The 18,516-nt window shown below is 35.4% G+C and overlaps 1 protein-coding gene across 1 annotated transcript in view; it reads right to left on the bottom strand.

Moving 5' to 3' along the window:
• Window positions 1-18,516, bottom strand: part of LOC100519521 (disintegrin and metalloproteinase domain-containing protein 18) — a 54,996-nt gene that overhangs the window by 20,710 nt on the left and 15,770 nt on the right. Inside the window, exons 8-13 of the mRNA XM_021078204.1 lie at window positions 18,190-18,255; window positions 17,566-17,637; window positions 17,189-17,355; window positions 16,363-16,444; window positions 13,054-13,190; window positions 10,727-10,910 (exon numbers count right to left, since the gene is read on the bottom strand). Coding sequence (XP_020933863.1) covers window positions 10,727-10,910; window positions 13,054-13,190; window positions 16,363-16,444; window positions 17,189-17,355; window positions 17,566-17,637; window positions 18,190-18,255 — 708 coding nt within the window. The remainder of the gene's footprint in view (window positions 1-10,726; window positions 10,911-13,053; window positions 13,191-16,362; window positions 16,445-17,188; window positions 17,356-17,565; window positions 17,638-18,189; window positions 18,256-18,516) is intronic.

Raw genomic sequence — 18,516 nt, 5'->3', positions numbered from 1 at the left:
ATTTTTACAAGGTAAATGATGGTCAACTGTCATTCAAACTAGGTCATCATTTTTTTATTACTCAATGAATTTATTACATTGATCGTTGTACAATGATCATCACAATCCAATTGTATAGGATTTCCATCCCACAACCCCAGCGCATCCCCCCACCCCCCAAACTGTCTCCTTTGGAAACCATAAGTTTTTCAAAGTCTATGAGTCAGTATCTGTTCTGCAAAGAAGTTCATTGTCTTTTTTTCAGATTCCACATGTCAGTGAAAGCATTTGATGTTGGTGTCTCATTGTATGGCTGACTTCACTTAGCATGATAATTTCTAGGTCCATCCATGTTGCTAAAAATGCTGGTATTTCATTCCTTTTAATGGCTGAGTAATATTCTATTGTGTATATGGACCACATATTCTAGACCCACTCCTCTGTCAATGGAGTTGTTTCCATGTCTTGGCTATTGAAAAGAGTGCTGCAATGAACATTGGAGTACATGTGTCTTTGCGAATCATGGTTTTCTCTGGATAGATGCCCAGGAGTGGGATTGCTGGATCAAATGTTAGTTCTATTTTTAGTTTTCTGAGGAATCTCCATACTGTTTTCCATGGTGGCTACACCAATGTACAATCCCACCAACAGTGTAATAGGGTTCCTTTTTCTCCACACCCTCTCCAGCACTTATTGCTGGTGTAAGGTGGTATCTCATAGTGGTTTTGATTTGCATCTCTTTAGTAATGAGTGATGTTGAACATCTTTTCATGTGTGTTTTGGCGATCTGCATGTATTCTTTGGAGAACTGTCTGTTTAGATCTTCTGCCCACTTTTTGATGGGGTTGTTTATTTTTTTGGTATGGAGCTGCTGAAGATGTTTATAAATTTTGGAGATTAATCCCTTGTCAGTCGATTCATTCGCAAAGATTTTCTCCCATTCTGTGGGTTGTCTTTTCATTTTGTTTAGGGTTTTCTTTGCTGTGCAGAAACTTTTAAGTTTAATTAGGCCCCTTTTTTTATTTTTGTCTTTACTGTCTTTACTCTAAGAGGTGGATCTTGGAAGATGTTGCTGTCATTTAGATCAGAGAGTGTTTGGACTATGTTTTCCTCTAAGAGTTTTATAGAGTCTGGTCTTATTTCTAGGTCTTTAATCCATTTGGAGTTTATTTTTGTGTATGGTGTTAGGGAGTGTTCTAATTTCATTCTCTTCTGTGTGGCTGTCCAGTTTTCCCAGCACCACTTATTGAACAGGCTGTCTTTTCTCCATTGTACATTCTTGCCTCCTTTGTCATAGATTAGTTGGCTGTAGGTGCATGGGTTGAATTCTGGGCTTTCTCTCCTGTTCCACTGATCTGTATTTCTGTCATTGTGCCAGTACCTATGGTTTTGATGACTGTTGCTTTGTAGTATAGTCTGAATTCAGGAAGACTGATTCCTCCAGTTCCATTTTTCTCTTTCAGGATGTCTTTGGCTATTCTGAGTCTTTTGTGCTTCCAAACAAACTTGAAAATATTTTATTTGAGTTCTGTGGAAAATGTCCTTGGTAATTTGATAGGGATTGCATTGAATTTGTAGATAGTCATTTTGATAATATTGACTCTTCCAATCCAAGAGCATAGTATGTCTTTCCATCTATTTTTGTCATCTTTGATTTCTTTCATCAGTGTTCAATAGTTTTCAGAGTACAGGTCTTTTGTCTCTTCAGGTAGGTTTACTCCTATGTATTTTATTCTTTTGGATGCTATGGTAAACAGGATTGCTTCCCTAATTTCTCTTTCTGATCTTTCATTGTTAGGATATAGAAATGCAGTCAATTTCTGTGTATTAATTTTGTATTCTGAGACTTTGCCAAATTCATGGATGAGCTCTAACAGTTTACTGGTAGAGTCTTTAGGATTATCTAGGTATAGTATCATGTCATCTGCAAATAGGGATAGTTTTACTTCTTCCTTTCCAATTTGGATTCCTTTTATCTCTTTTACTTCTCTGATTGCTGTGGCTAGGCTTCCAAAACTATGTTGAATAGTAGTGGTGAGAGAAGATATCCTTGTCTTGTTTCTGATATCAGTGGGAAATCTTTCAGCTTTTCATCATTGAGAATGATGTTAGCTGTGGGTTTGTCACATACGGCCTTTATCATGTTGAGGTAGGTTTCCTCTATGCCCACTTTCTGAAGGTTTTTTTTTTTAATCAGAAATGGGTGTTGGATTTTGTCAAAGGCTTTTTCCGCATCTATTGAGAGGATCATATGGTTTTTATTCTTCAGTTTGTTAATGTGGTGTATCACACTGATTGATTTGTGGAGATCAAAGAACCCTTGCATCCCTGGAATAAATCCCACTTGATCATGATTTTCAATCCTTTTAATGTTTGTTGGATGTGGTTCGCTAGTATTTTGTTGAGGATTTTTGCATCTATGTTCGTCAGTGAAATTGACCTGTAGTTTTCTATTTTTTGTGGTATCTTTGTCTTGTTTTGGTATCAGGGTGATGGCGGCCTCATAGAATGTGTTTGGGAGTACCCCTTCCTCTGCAATGTTTTGAAATAGTTTCAAAAGGATAGGTGTTAGCTAGTTTTTCCTTTCATCATGACACTCCCTTCTGTCCTGCAGAGTTTCTGCTGAAAAATTTGCCAATAACCTTATTGGGGTTCCCTTTTATGTTAATTTATTTTCCCTAGCTGCTTTCAATATTTTCTCTTTGTCTTTAATTTTGGTCAGTTTGACTAATATGTGTCTCAGGGTTTTCCTCCTTTGGGTTTATTTTATATGGTACTTGTTGTGCTTCCTGGATTTGAGTGAGTGGTTCCTTTCCCATGTGAGGGAAGTTTTCAGTTATTATCTCTTGGAATATTTTTTCTGTCTCCTTTTCTCTCTCTTCTCCTTCTGGCACCCCCTATAATATGGATGTTGGTGCATTTAACATTGTCCCAGAATTCTCTTAGACTCTCTTCATTTGTTTTCAATCTTTTTTCTCTTTTCTGTTTCACATCCGTGATTTCCACTAATCTGTCCTCCACCTCACTTATTCGTTCTTCTTCCTCCTGGATCCTGCTGTTAGCTGCTTCTAGTGAATTTGTTATTTGTTATTGTATTTTGCATCTCTTCTTGTTGAAGTTTTATATCTTGTATCTCTTTGGTCAGTGTTTCCTGTAAGTTATCCACCTTTGCCTCCAGTTTATTTCCAATGTCTTGCATCATCTAGGTCATCATTTAAATAATGTTAACGAATGGAATTTTTTTTCATGTAAGTACATTGCATTAATACAATTCTTTAGTATTTTTATATTCTTAACTTAAAAACAATCAAACATATTCCATTTACTCAAAAATCTGGTTTCAAAGATCTTGTCCTTAAAAAGAAGGTAGGATTCTTCTTTTTATATTCTCCAAATGTTTCAAACTTTTTGTGTGTTCATGCGAATAGATATGTATTTATAAATGTCCCTGTCATCAAAATGATTTAGAAAATATGGGGTAAAATTTGAAGTTGTAGTTGTAATCCCCAGACCCTCCAGAGGTAATCTCCTTGTATATTTCAGTGTTTAATATCCCAAAGTTCAGTATCACCATATGAGTGCATGTGTGTCTATATACTCTTTCATGAAACATAAACAATGTTTATCAGTACTAATTATGACCAATCATTTTAATTTATAACAAGCTAACTGGGAAATGGTGTCTCATTTTTTATTATTACTTCTCTGATTAATAGTGAGTTTGAACAAGAATTTGTGTTTTATCCAATTTTATTCATGAATTAAATAAGCATTTCTTCTCACAATTTTGACCATTTTGCAAAGGGTTTTTTTTGGGGGGGTTTGTTTATTTTCCTCTATTCCTCTTTAAATAGTAGAGACAGCTTTTTAAAAATAATATCCTATTATCCTCTTTCTCTTCTTTTTGGTTATAACATTTCTTTGCTGTCTATTATTCATCTTATTAATAATGTCTGTCATTTCCTGTAGTTTACATATTCTTCATCCTTTATGACTATTGAGTTTTATGTCTCCTAACCAAGATTATGAAATATTAACAATACTTTATTCTGATATTTTATTGCTTTATAAAACTAAAAGATTTTTTCTTAAATGTATCCCTCTATATTTTGTGAGATATTAACTCCGATATTTATTGCTAGTCATCATACTTGTGAATTCACACATAGCCACAATATATTCTTAAGTACTACAGATTCTCTATGCAAATACTTATGTGAGTATTTGAATTACAGACTGACCATTCACATTTTACATGGAAAACAAGTTTTCATTTGTAAGAACCAATGACAGACAAACTATGGTAATTCAGGTTGGCTCTCTGGCAGACATATTCTTAAAAGTCAATAAACTTGTGGTTGCCAAAGGGGAGGGGGAGGGAGTAGGATGGATTGGAAGCTTGGGGTTAATAGATGCAGATTATTGCCTTTGGAATGCATTAGCAATGAGATCCTGGTGTGTAGCACTGGGAAGTATGTCTAGTCACATATGATGGAGCATGATAATGTGAGAAAAAAAGACTGTATACATGTACTTGTAGCTGGATCACCATGCTGTACAGCAGAAAATTGACACAACACTGTGAACCAGCTATAATGGAAAAAAATAAAAATCATTATATATAAAAAAAAAAGTCAATGAGATAACTTTGTTACTCCAAGGAAAACAACTGAATTTGCTGTCACTGATATAATTTAATCTTTAAAGTGAAATCAGAATCTTGGAAAAATTTAGATATCAACAGAGGCTTTATTTATCCATTACTTTTCATATGATGACAGTAAACATAAAATTTTGATATTTTATAGTGAGATATCTGCATAATTCAGTGAACCAGCATTTTCCAAATGACCAGCATATGATGTTAAAAAATTATACATGTGTTAAAAAAAAAGGTCCACTTGAAGTGCTATATAGACAAATGGGCTTTAGTATAATGTGGTATAAATAATACATTAATTTTGGTTTCATATTTAACAATACATCTAGCCTTTAAGAAATTTTCACTTTTCAAGTTGAATGTATTTACAAAGTAGAATATCCACAATTTTCTGAAAAGTTATTAAAAGTTCTTTCCTTTTTATAACTATATATTTGTTTGAGGATGGATTTATATGCATTGGGACTTTATCTGGAGAGGATGAGTTTGCAGAGAAATCACTATCTTCTCATCAATATCAATTCTTTCAGTCCTTTTTTTTTTTTTTTTGGCTTTTTGCCATTTCTAGGGCCACTCCTGCAGCACATGGAGGTTCCCAGGCTAGGGGTCTAATCGGAGCTATAGCCACCAGCCTACACCAGAGCCACAGCACATCAACTTGGGATTCGAGCCGTGTCTGCGACCTACACCACAGCTCATGGCAATGCCAGATCCTTAACCCACTGAGCAAGGCCAGGGATTGAACCCACAACCTCTTGGTTCCTAGTCGGATTCATTAACCACTGAGCCACAATGGGAACTCCCAGTCTTAAAATATGGTATATTCTTCAATTTTGTAAATACTTCCATGATTTCTGTTAATAATGCTTTGAGGTTTTCTATGAAGTGGTCTTGCACATATTTCATTATTTTTTTTTTTTTGTCTTTTGTCTTTTTAGGGCCGCACCCATGGCATGTGGAGGTTCCCAGGCCAGGGGTCTAATCAGAGCTGCAGCTGCCAGCCTACACCACAGCTACAGCCACAGCAACGCCAGATCTGAGCCTTGTCTGCCACTCACACTACAGCTCACAGCAACACCAGATCCTTAACCCATTGATAGAGGCCAGGGATCAAACCTCATAGTTCCTAGTTGGATTCGTTTCCACTGTGCCACAACGGGAACTCCATCATTAGATATCTTACACATTTTATGTTTTTTTGCTGCTATTGTAAATGGCATTATTTTGAAATTTCTTTTTCTAGTTATTTACTGCTGATCTAAAGAAATCTTTTAATTTTTGTGAATTATGTCACCAGTGACCTTGGTAAGTACACACACAGCTGCAAATGATAACTTATTTCTAAATTATTTGGGGTTTTCAATGTACACATATTATTAGGAATGAAAGTTAAATTTCTTCACTTTGAATTGTCATACATTTTATTTTCCTGCTTGATTTCTCTGGTTAGTTTATCACAATCAATATCAAGTGTAAAAGATAATAGTGTGCATCGCTGGCTCATTACTGACTTCAGGGAGAAAGATCATTATATATGAAGTTAACTATAAGATTTTATAGATACTCTTTCTTAAATATAGCAAGTTCCACTCTATTTTACTAGAAGATTATATCTATCCACTGAGATAATCACTTTTAAATTACATTCCTGAAATAAATCAATGAACTCTATAATGCATGTCTGAGGGTGTGTGTGTGTGTGTCCATGTGTGTCATTATATTCAATTTATAACTTTTACTAAGAATTTTGTGATATAAAAAATATGGGCATACATAAATCCATTCTTGAGATAGTCTTATCAGGTTTTTTTTTTTAATTCAAGGTTGTTTTATCCTTAAAAAATGATTTAGGACATATTACTTTTTTTCTATACTCTAGAAAATGTTGTATAAAATCAGTATTTCTTAATTAAAAAAATTCAATATTAGAGCCATGTGGCATGGATTTTTAATGAGTTTTAAATTTATATATGTTATTTCCTAAACCTATATAAATGCTATTCACATTTTTATTTCTACTCAAGCTGTTTTTTCTTAAATGCTGTTTTTCAGGGATTTTGTCCATTTTGTTTTGGTTGTTAAATGTATTAGTATAATCTCTGTGATGGCATCTTACTATTTTTTCATATCATATTACATAAGATCTACAGTGATGTCTTATCTTTAAGTGCTGTTATTTCTTTTTGGTCCTTTTGTTGGGGGGTAGGCCCACACCTGCGGCATATGGAAGTTGCCAGGCTAGGGGTCGAATCAGAGCTGTAGCTGCTGGTCTATGCCACAACCACAGCAACACGGGATCCGAGCAGTGTCTGTGACCTACACCACAGCTCACAGCAATGCCGGATCCTTAATCCACTGAGTGAGGCCAGGGATCGAACATGTGTCCTCATGGATGCTAGTCAGATTTGTTTCAGCTGAGCCATGATGGGGATTCCAAGTACCATTATGCTTGATTTTTTTATTAGTGTTAGTAGGGGCTTATTTTATTTATTTGTCTGTAAACAATAAGAATTTGCATTTCATTGTGGGATGTCTGGATACAGTATCTAGCTGACTGTGATGATATTTTGGGTCTTCATCTGTACCCAATCATTCTGTAATGATCTGGGTTTTATTACATTCCATTTTCATTAGTTTCCAATTACTCTACTTTCCCTATTGATGTCTTCATCCAGGATATAGTCTTCTTCATTGCTAGCTTGGTAGCTTTAGGTATTTAAAATTGTCCTTTCCTATTCTTTTTGATTTTACTCCACAGATTGGGGAACCAATGTGAGCATCTGTCAGCTTCTTGGTCTTATCACCTCAATGCGTCACTAAAGAACTAGCAACATGACCACAAGTTAGGATAACCAATTGATTGGACCTACTCTAAGATGAATTTCTCAAAGATGCCAGGTGTTGTCTGGATTTTCCATGCCCCTACTCCACCCATGATGATGTTTTGGGTCCTCTTATGTGTGCCTCTTGGGTTAAGAGTCTCTCTTCAGTCACCTTACAGTGACTGGGTATTCCTCCAGTGTACAGCCACCCTAGCTAATGGCTGGAGGTCACTTCAGAGGGTAGTGATTGAGGAAATTCCTGCATTATTTCCTTACTGGGGCATTGTAGGATCTCATCCTTGACCTGAGCCATGAGCTCTGAGCCTGGCTTGGGTCTGGAGAGTTAATTAGGGATTGTGAACTCCCATTCGCAGTAACTGGCACCAGTCCCTTGCTTACCTCTTCTTAATTTCCAGTTACATACGTCAAGTGTACACACATCTTTGACTACACAGGTGTCTTGTAAGCACAGCCACTTGGCCTCTGCTATTTGGGGATTCAGTAATCCCTAAGGACTCAGGGTAGCCAGCTCCATGATGGCCCTTTCAACCATCAACCCTAGTCTATAGACGAGAGCTACTACTGAGATTGTCAACAGTGTTAGGATCTCCTCAGTAATGCATTTCTTCATTGCTCTAGTGAAAGGTTTGTATGCTGGTCCATCCAAATCATTAGGTGCTAGATTTGGTATTCTTGTAGTCCATTCAAATATGGCCACACCTATGAACTTCTGACCCCATCTGCATTACTTCATTAAGGTAGTTTTGCCATATCTACCTCATTTATTGCAGGCCAGGTTGTTTCCTATCTTCAAGCTTCCATCCAACAGCAAATCGAGGCTTGTCCTAGGTTACCTGGCCAGGGTACTAAATCCTGATTTACCAGACTGCAGTCCTTGTTCAATAAAGTCTACCTTACCCAGGCTTATACTTTAATAGTTTGTGGTCAACATCCTTAAATTCCATCTTTATGTTCTCCATGTTCTCATCCACACATATTACCAACTTTCACCCATTTAAAAAATAACCTCTGTATTGCAGCAGCAAAGAGTACTTATTTTTGGCTGTACTTAGATTTGAGTCCAACTGGTAGTCTTGTACCAGTGAGGCAAGGCAGGGACAGATCGTGAGCAGAACATGTATCATCTTGGTGAGAAATCCATCCTCCAGTGAGGTTTCCATGGTCTACAGGTAGTGTGAAGCTGTTCTAACGCAGCAAGGAGACAGGAGTAACTTCACAGCCCAGGGGGTTCAGAGGACTTTGGCGGTTTTAAGTTTCTCCAGTGCATCTATTCAAATGTACCAAACCCAGAAATGAGTACAGGATACATATTACTATTTTGCCAGTAAGAAATCCACTTTCGGAGTCTATCTTGATTGTCTGCTTCCTAGGAAAACATCTGCTCCAGCTAATGTGGTCTGACATTCCCCCAGAAACAGACTCTGAAACCAGGATACTATTGAGTCACTTATTTGGAAGACGGATTGGTTTCCTACTGATGCTGTTGCCAATGATCACACACTTAGAGGCTTGAAACAACACAAGTTGATTTTCCCACAGTATCTATAGCTCAGAACATCAGAGAGGTAAATGAGGTCAGGTACTTTGCCTACAGACTCACAAGGGTAAAACCGAGGTGTTGGGCAGAAGCCTCCTGTTTTTTTTGGTTTGTCTTTTTCCCACGTTTTATCTGCATTTCTTCCTGTGTTTCCTGTGTCTTCCACCAGCAACAGCAGATTGAGGTCCCCTTGCTCTCTAAAGCTTTGTTTTTAGGGTTGTATATGAGGCATATGGAAATTCCTGGGCAACGGGTCCAATCAGAGCTGCAGCTGCGATCTACACCATGGCCACAAGAACGCTGGATATGAGCCGCATCTGAGACCTACGCTGCAGCTTGCAGCAGTGGTGTAGCTTTGCGGAAGTGCTGTACTGTCACAACTATTCCACTCTGCTGCTGTAGCACAAAAACAGTCTGATACAATGTACGAACATATAGACCTGGCTGCAGGTCAACAGAGTTCCATTTACAAAAATAAGTGGCACCGATTGGGCTACTGGATACTGTTGAACTTTGGTGCAGAGCATGCCTCAGAGGATTATCTGCCAACTGCCCATCATAATTATCTGACAGCTGATAATTAATCCCTGATAATTGATGAGTATTCTATTCTGGTGGGGCCAGAAGAAGTACTCCAACTAGGAGAATCAGATACCTGAGGCAAAAACACTCTGCCAGAACAGTCAATCCTGAGGAAGCACTGGTAGAGCATTGATCGCATCTGCTGTGTCAATCTGCCCACAGCCTGCAGTGGTGGAGGCTCATGAGGTGTAGATTTAGCTCCAGATTATGTTGTTTCATTTGACCATTCATTAAAAAGAACCAGAATTGTTGGCAAGTAATTGCCACCATATACTTAAGGGTAGGTGAATGCAAATGAGCACAGTACCATTTATCAAAGAACTAAGACGACACTAGGAAATCTGAGATAATTTGAAAATATACATACATACATACAGATACATATATGGACTACTGTATATAAATTATTACATTAATGTAAATTATATACAAGTTATAAAATATATATAAACTCCAGGGAATGGTAGATAATCATGAGAATCTGTAGGGATTTAAAGTTACTTAAACATGTTAGCTATTTTCATAAGTGGATAAGAAATTCATATAATTATTGGGGGAGTAAGAATCAAGAAACTTTATAGTATAACAGGCCAAATATATGGTCCTATCAGTTGAAAAGAGTGTGCACTAAATATTTGGTTGATGGAAGTAAAGTAGATTTCATATTTATATTTAGAATGAATACACTGATCAAATTTTGATCATCCTGGAACTTGGTAAGGCAGGAATGTTTGAGACGAATTAAGAAAGATCTGTTCTAATGTTTAGACATCCTTGAAACCACAAGAGGAAGAAAAAAACATTGGACCAAATTCAGAAGTTTATAGAGAAGATGTAGATTGAAGTCTCATGATTTAGGAAACAAGAGAATTCCTTTATATATTCCTACATGCTCAAAATCTCTTGGTTGTCATAATTTGGGAACAGTGCATAAACCAAAGTTTCATGACGCATCTGTGTTCTCAGTTGAAGAGTCATGGGGAAGCGATTCATATACCTTTACCTAGCCTCACTGTCACATCAAATTCCATTGAAGACTTAGTTGCATATATTATTCCATATATATTATGGCCACTTATTAGAAACATAAGAAATTGTGCTCATATTTCAGTCTTAATTACGCACCCGTTCACTGCCACAATCACATTCTTCATGAGGTTCCAAAATCCCATTACCACACACCGATTGATTTTGATGGAATGGTTTCAGTTTTGGAAAGTTCTGAAGACACCGACCCTCAAATGTGGAAATAAAATATCTATAGGCATGCATGCTACAGTTGCTAAACATCTTTATACCACTGGAAAACCTAAAATGAAATGAGTCCTTGGGTTAAATAAACCTAGCTAATAAAACTACAATCTAAACAATGTTCCATGTACAATAATGTGACTCACAAGATAGCTCAAAGGAAAAACTTGTACCTTAGCAGAGACAAAGTCAAATGCAATTAAAGTTTCATTTATCATTTCTTATCTTTAACATTTTTTTAAAAATAACATTGAAAATGCATCTCTACAAGAAAGCAATAAAGTATAATGGTTAAATCTATCTATCTAAACACTTATCTATTATCTATCAATCATCTACCTATTATCTATCATCTATCCATTATCCATCAACCATCTATCATCTATTATCTATTATCTATTTATATATCTATCTACCTACCTATCATCTATTATTCATCACTTATCCATTATCTATCATCTCTCCATTATCTATCAACCGTTTATCACCTATTATCTACCTATCATTCTATCTCCTATCTGTCTATCTATCACACCTATCTTTCTCTCTACCTGATATGCTCTTCTACCAAATACTGAAAACCTCCTTCCCTCATTTCCATCAGATGTCTGCTCAAATGTCACTTTCTGAAGAGGCCCGTCTTGGCAACATTGTCTGAAATTGTGTTCCCTCCCTCTCACATTCCCCTCCCACTTTAATATTTATATTCTACATAGTAGTTTTGCATCATGTAAAATAAGGTTTTTTTAATTTGTAATGTTTAAATATATATATATATATATTTTTTTTTTTTGTCTTTTGTCTTTTTTGTTGTTGTTGTTGTTGTTATTGTTGCTATTTCTTGGGCCGCTCCCGCGGCATATGGAGGTTCCCAGGCTAGGGGTTGAATCGGAGCTGTAGCCACCGGCCTACGCCAGAGCCACAGCAACTCGGGATCCGAGCCGCGTCTGCAACCTACACCACAGCTCACGGCAACGCCGGATCGTTAACCCACTGAGCAAGGGCAGGGATCGAACCCGCAACCTCATGGTTCCTCGTCGGATTCGTTAACCACTGCGCCACGACGGGAACTCCTGTTTAAATATATTTATATGACATAAATTTTGCACTAATGTATATTCATGATCACAGCTCCATTTCCGGGGGGACTAATAGCTATGTCTAACAGATGTCCAATAAACATGTCCAATATATGAGGTACAGTATTGAACTCCAGTCCTCATCTTGACACCTCCATTAACCAAACTCTCTACATCTCCATTGCTCCACTCTCCTAACCTCTATCACAATAATTGAGTTTATCCAGCTCTGATAAAAGCCAACTCCTCTTAGACACTAGGTCCTATATGCTCTAATTTACTCCATGATTTGGCTTTTGTGTTCATTATATCCAGCATCATCTTTCTCTTCTCTTTATTTTGATTAATCTATAGATAATGCACAGTGTTGCCCATACATAAAATCCTTTGATTATAAATTCCACCTCATAATCCCCAAAAGTTTGTCTATATTTACCATCTCCATTTTATCACTTTCCACAGAGTTGATCAAGTTCCTTAAAATAATCAAAAATATTAGTTGGGATTGTACCAAATTTATAAACCTCTTAAAATTAGAAAATTTGAGGAAAAATTAGAAATTTTATAATAGGTCATCCATTTTCTTAGTTCTGGTATACACAAACTAGTAAACATACTAATTTTTTTTCAAGATTGCTTATCCTGATGAACTTTCGATACTGTGGTTGTTCTCATTATATACTGATACTGTAGATTTATGTGGGTAATCAGTCATGATATCTGCAAATAAGGACAATTACTAAAAATTTCTCCTATTTTTCTTTCCTCCAAAATAATAGCCAAAGCTACCAGTGCTATGTTAGAGTGTTAAGAGTGGTTTAGACATTTTCGCCTTAAGCAACAAATGCTACAACAACAGAACAATAGTATTTTATGTGAATATAGTATTTCATAGTCTTCATAAATTTTAAAATTTTCCCTCTAATTCCTTTGAGTGAATATTTCTTAACCAGAGGACTTATCGCGTTTCTGGACAAATTTATTAGTGTAAAATGTCTTCACGCACAACACAGATTCCCAATTTTTGACATGGAATTGAGTACAAAAAAATAAATCCACCATGTCCTGTAAACAACTTCACAAATATATATGAAATTAATCAAAAGGAAAAAAAAGCCTCACATTGCTTCACGATTCATTATGCACGTAGCTCTTGCACAGGAACACTTATTGACGTCATCATACGTTAATCCTATTTTAAGGCCAAGTAGCTGAGCCATAAGAACTGAAAATCCCTCCAGGGTTATTGCTTCTGAATACTAAAATAAACAAGATTGAAGAGAACATAATGATAGAAGAAGAGGACAAAAGGAAGTAACACATTAAAACAGTTTTGTTCCTATACAATTTCAGATTTTAACATTTATTATGTGGATCACTTTATTTTTTTGATAAATCACTGCTATGACTATCCATACTAGTTAATTTATTAAGAAGCATGAAACAAAGTAAAATGTAACCAAACTATCAATACTCTCCGGTGTGAAATTAGGGCATGCCCAGATTCTAGAGCCTTCAACACACTTAGTTTTTCTGATGCAACCAATATAAAACACATTTCTTTGACTTTCTTACAATGTCTATTCATTCAATTAACAAATATTAATTCAGTATATACATATGTCAGGCACTATGAGAGAAGATGAGAAAGTAGCAGCATGCAAGAAAAAGGGACTTTGTCCACACCTGGAGCTTATATTACAGAAGAGGAGAGAGAAATAAGTAGGAAATTAACAATAGACTTCCCAAATACAAAGAGATCATAACAAGTGCTCTGAAGAAATGGAGTGATCCAACAGAGAATTCTAAGGAGCACTATACATATATGATAGTTAGAAAAACCTATTTGTGGAATTGATGTTTAGGCTGAGAGAGAAAGTGTGGGAAATGAGCCAGCATTATGAATAACTTACCTGTTCAAAGACTGTAATGTCATGAGTGGAGTGAGGAGGAGACAGGACAGAAGCTGGAGAGAGGCAAAGCCACAGTAAAGAAATGCAGGGTGAGATGCTACTAAAAAAAGATTGGTGGTAGTGCAGAGTGGTGTTTCATATGCTTTAACCTTGATAAACAAATTGCAATGCTCTTCTCATTTTTAAAATCACTATAAGCAAAATTCTTAGAACTCATCAATAAAAAACTTAAGACAGCAAGTAAAATTTAATTTATACAGAAACAAAAAATACTGCATATGTGGGTACATGTGTGTGAATGAAAAGTCTGGACTATTATATAGCCACATGGAAAAAATGAGTTAATAAGTACCTTCCTCTGTTATCCTACAAGAGCTAAATTTGAGGGAGAAAAAAGGGAAAATCCAGTTTCAGAATTTGAAAGGAGGTTAAAGACAAAGCAGAACATGAGCGATGATATCTGGCCAACCACTAGGTTTTAGGGTAATCTATAGGAACTAGAAGCTGGATTTTTATTTTTTTATAGCTTTAAAAAAACTATTTATTTATTTATTTTTGCTTTTTAGGCCCACACCCATGGAATATGGATGTTCCCAGGCTAGTGGGTAGAATCTGAGCTCCAGCTGTCAACCTACACCACAGTCAGAGCAACGATGGATCCCCGACCCACTGAGTGAGGCCAGGGATCAAACCCACATCCTCATGGATACTAGTCGGATTCATTTCCACTGTGCCACAACTGAAACTCCCAAGCTGGACTACTTTTTTTTTTTTTTTTTGCTTTTTTTGCTTTTTTGCTTTTTTAGGGCTGCACCAGCAGCATATTTTTTTCTTTTTTGCTTTTTTAGGGCTGCACCAGCAGCATATGGAGGCTCCCAGGCTAGGGGTCTAATCGGAGCTGTAGCCGCCAGCCTATGCCACAGCCCCAGCAATGTGGGATCCGACCTACACCACATCTCGCAGCAATGCTGGAGCCTTAACCCCCTGAGCAAGGCCAGGGATTGAACCTGCGTCCTCAAGGATGCTAGTCAGATTCATTTCCGCTGAGCTATGATGGGAACTCCCCACAATATCTAAATTTGAATACTCAAGAAATTTAAGGGGCTATGTGGAGTCTAAAAATGATATAAATGAACTTATTTGCAAAACAGAAACAGACTCACAGATACAGAAAATAATCTTGTGGTTACAAAAGGGGAAAGGTGAGGGTGGAGAGGAGGGATAAATTAGGATTTGGGGATTAACATATACACACTACTGTATACAAAATAGATAATCAACAACTGCCATATAGCACAGGGAACTCTACTCAATAGTCTCTATAACCTATATGGGAAAAGAATCTGAAAAAGAATGGCTATATGTACATGTATAACTGAATCACGTTGCTGTACATTTGAAACTCACACAACATTGTAAATCAACTCTGATATAAAATAAAAATTTTAAAAAGAAATTGAGTGGTCCTATTATTTAGGAAAATAGAGTAAAAGAATGAACAAACTATTCCTACACATATAAACATGAATAACTATCACAGACATAATCTTGAGCAAATATATGACAGATACACACAAGTTCACACGCTCTATTACACCATTTATAGAATGTTCCAAAAAAGAGCACATTAATCAATGATTAAATGTCAGAATAGTGGTTTTCTTTGGTATGGGCTGTAAACTCAGGTCTTCTAAAGTGTTGATAGGATTGTATTTCTTGATCTCTGTGATATTTATACCTATGTATGGACTTGGCCAAAATGTATTGTGTTACATACTTATGACCTATACAATGTTCTCTATCTATACAATATACTTCAATAAAACTTTTATTTAAAAGGAAATAGACGTAAAGTTATATGCCAAGAGGGAAAGCTTTAAAACATTGGAAAGAGGATTCAGAGGTGTAGATTATTCAAAGGACTGATTTAGTTGTTTTCAGTGTGTTAGTCTTTTAAACTAGTTTTATTTGTAATAAGGATACGTACATTACTTGATAAAAAGTAATTGTAGTTGAGTTACATGGTTCAACACGTGGACATCTTTCAAAAAGCTATTCAAAATAGTTCTGAAATAATCCATAAGAACAGTTCATAATAATAACATATAATTTATATGTTTACTTAATGGATACATAGATTGGTAAAACAGTATAAAGTATACAAAAAACGACAAGCACGAATTCATAATTTTTGTCATTTCTTAAACTGGAAGGAGGCATGACAGGAGGCTTTAACTTTTCTCTAAGGTTTTAGGTCCTTAGAAAATCTGAGGCAAAGTTAGTATCCATTTTGCCTAACTGATGAAGGGGTATATTAATGTTTATTCATATTATTTCCTTATGTTTGAAATTTGTAATTAAACTTTCTGAGATTAAAATGTTGTTCCCAACAAAATCATAATAAGTATGGCTATAGAGAAAAAAATCAAGTTTACTTAACTATGTAAAATAATGCTTCTAAAATATAATATAAAGTTTAGAAAAAATAGTAATGTAAAGAAGGATACAAATTACATACCATAATAATATTGGCATCACCACTTTTATTGCATATTGTGCCAGAAGATGTCGCTCCCACGTATTTAGGCTGTTTCCTGTAACTACATTATTAGAGTATTACCTTTTTTATTAGCATGGCTATTCAGAACAACTTACCAGCTTACTGGTTAAATTAAACTTTAAACAATTTTTCAAGCATAGAATTTTTAAAATCTGAATAATACACATAATATATTATCCAAAGTGCTCAAATCACTGAAAACTATAATTTATTTTAATACTAATTTTCTTTCTTAACCTAAATCCTAGCCTTGATATAATTTTATTATTTCAAATTCTCCTCAGTTTCCTTTATTCGGCGTTTATGATTTAGGTCGCTAAAAACTAAAACAGAATGGATTTTTAACTTGTGGAAAAGAAATAATACCTGTCCTAAAGATAAGCATTTTTAAAAAAAATTAAATATTACCAAAAACCCAAATCTGTCTTTATCAAGCAGTAGACATGAAATGTACCAACACATCATATGTAATGGTTACTGAATAGTATCAATTTTACATTCTTAATAAGTTGATGCTTGTATGTCTCCTGTTATATAGTTGATATCATAAAAGTTCTTTTCACATAAATTATACTCCAAAATATTTTGCTCTATGATTCATGTTGTTTTTATTTTTTATCATATTTCCAACTACACTATCACCTCAATGGCAACAGCTATATTTTACTGAACATTTTCAAAGGGGCCTACAGAAAGCTGAGAACACAATTAATGCATTACATTATAAAATTAATGGAATTATCTGTGTGTATCTTCATTAATGTAGAACATCACGCTTACTTACATAAGTAAGAATGTTATGTCATGGGGCCGGAGGATAAGAGAGTCCTGTTTCCATGTCAAAAATCTTTGTAATAAATCATCCATATCCCCGTTAGTAGAAATTTGATTTTCATCTGGCCACAATTCCAAGGAGGACAGTATTACAGTCAATTTGAACTGACTACACATCTAAAGATAAGATTGATGGCATATTTGTTCAAATAACATAAATCATTATGTCAAAATAGCACATAAAAAGATAGAGGACAAGTTTACTTAATTACTTTGGCTATTAAACCAAGTAAAGGGCTTTTAAGTCCTTAATTTATCATGATATAATGGAAAGGTCTTCAATGACTGATTTCATAAAATTACAAATATAAAAAAGTTAAAACTTACCGTGTTGACAAGGCCAATAATCTGGAAAATTTTCTGCATTACAACCATCATTTCTGATCCCATATAATCATACTGAAAAAGAAATTTTTTATGATAAAATTTTTTATAAATTTTTTCAATAAAACTTTTTATACAATTTTTAATAAAAAATTTTAATGTTAATTATCTTGATCTTGGTCATCTACCACATATACATGTGTGTCAAATCTTCACACTGTGCAATTTAATTCTATACCATCATATCTATCAATGATTCCCGAAAAAGCTGGAAAAATATCAAGTGAATTGGTCAGATGATATGCATGTGGTATGTTCAAAGAAAACACTGTGACCAGAGAAGCTGCAATAGGTTAAGAAGCATGCAAGGCAGTTAGGAAATGAGGTCAAAGAGATCCTGGCCTGAGCTTGGGATGAGGGGGCAAGTGGACCATGTTGGGAATTCTAAAGATTCTATTTGGGGATAGTAGTCATATCTAAGTAACACCTAAAATAAAGTATTTTTATTTGGAAATAAGTCAAAAATTCCACAATATTTTTGGAATTGAGGAAAAGTTCACTACACGTAAAGAAAGAAGAGAGGTGGAGAAAGGAGGAAGGAGATGAGGAGGGGAAAGTTTGACTCACCAAAGCTTTTTCCACGATAATGTGCATTTCTAGATACTGGGGTAATAGTTCTGAAAGAGTTGTTTCCTGAAAAAATAAAAAAAGAGAGAGAGAAAGAACACATCAAATGTTAATCTGTTTTGGATTTAAGCACAGAGAGGCAGGTAAAGAAGGCAAAAAGGATGTACATAAAACCTTCACGAGGACTTATACATAAAAATTAATTGCATGCAAATCAGAAAAGGTGCTTGAAGACATTTAAAAGAGGTTTAAAAGAATCCCAGTGAGCCTGCTAGAGTAATCCAGGAGTCGAAGTACTTTTAAGAGGTTTGAAAGAATCCCTGTGAG

This window comes from Sus scrofa, chromosome 17 (assembly GCF_000003025.6).
Source record: "Sus scrofa isolate TJ Tabasco breed Duroc chromosome 17, Sscrofa11.1, whole genome shotgun sequence".
Taxonomy (NCBI): domain Eukaryota; kingdom Metazoa; phylum Chordata; class Mammalia; order Artiodactyla; family Suidae; genus Sus; species Sus scrofa.
The sequence above is the reverse complement of the archived record's forward strand: the minus strand, read 5'-3'. Positions and strand labels throughout refer to the sequence as shown.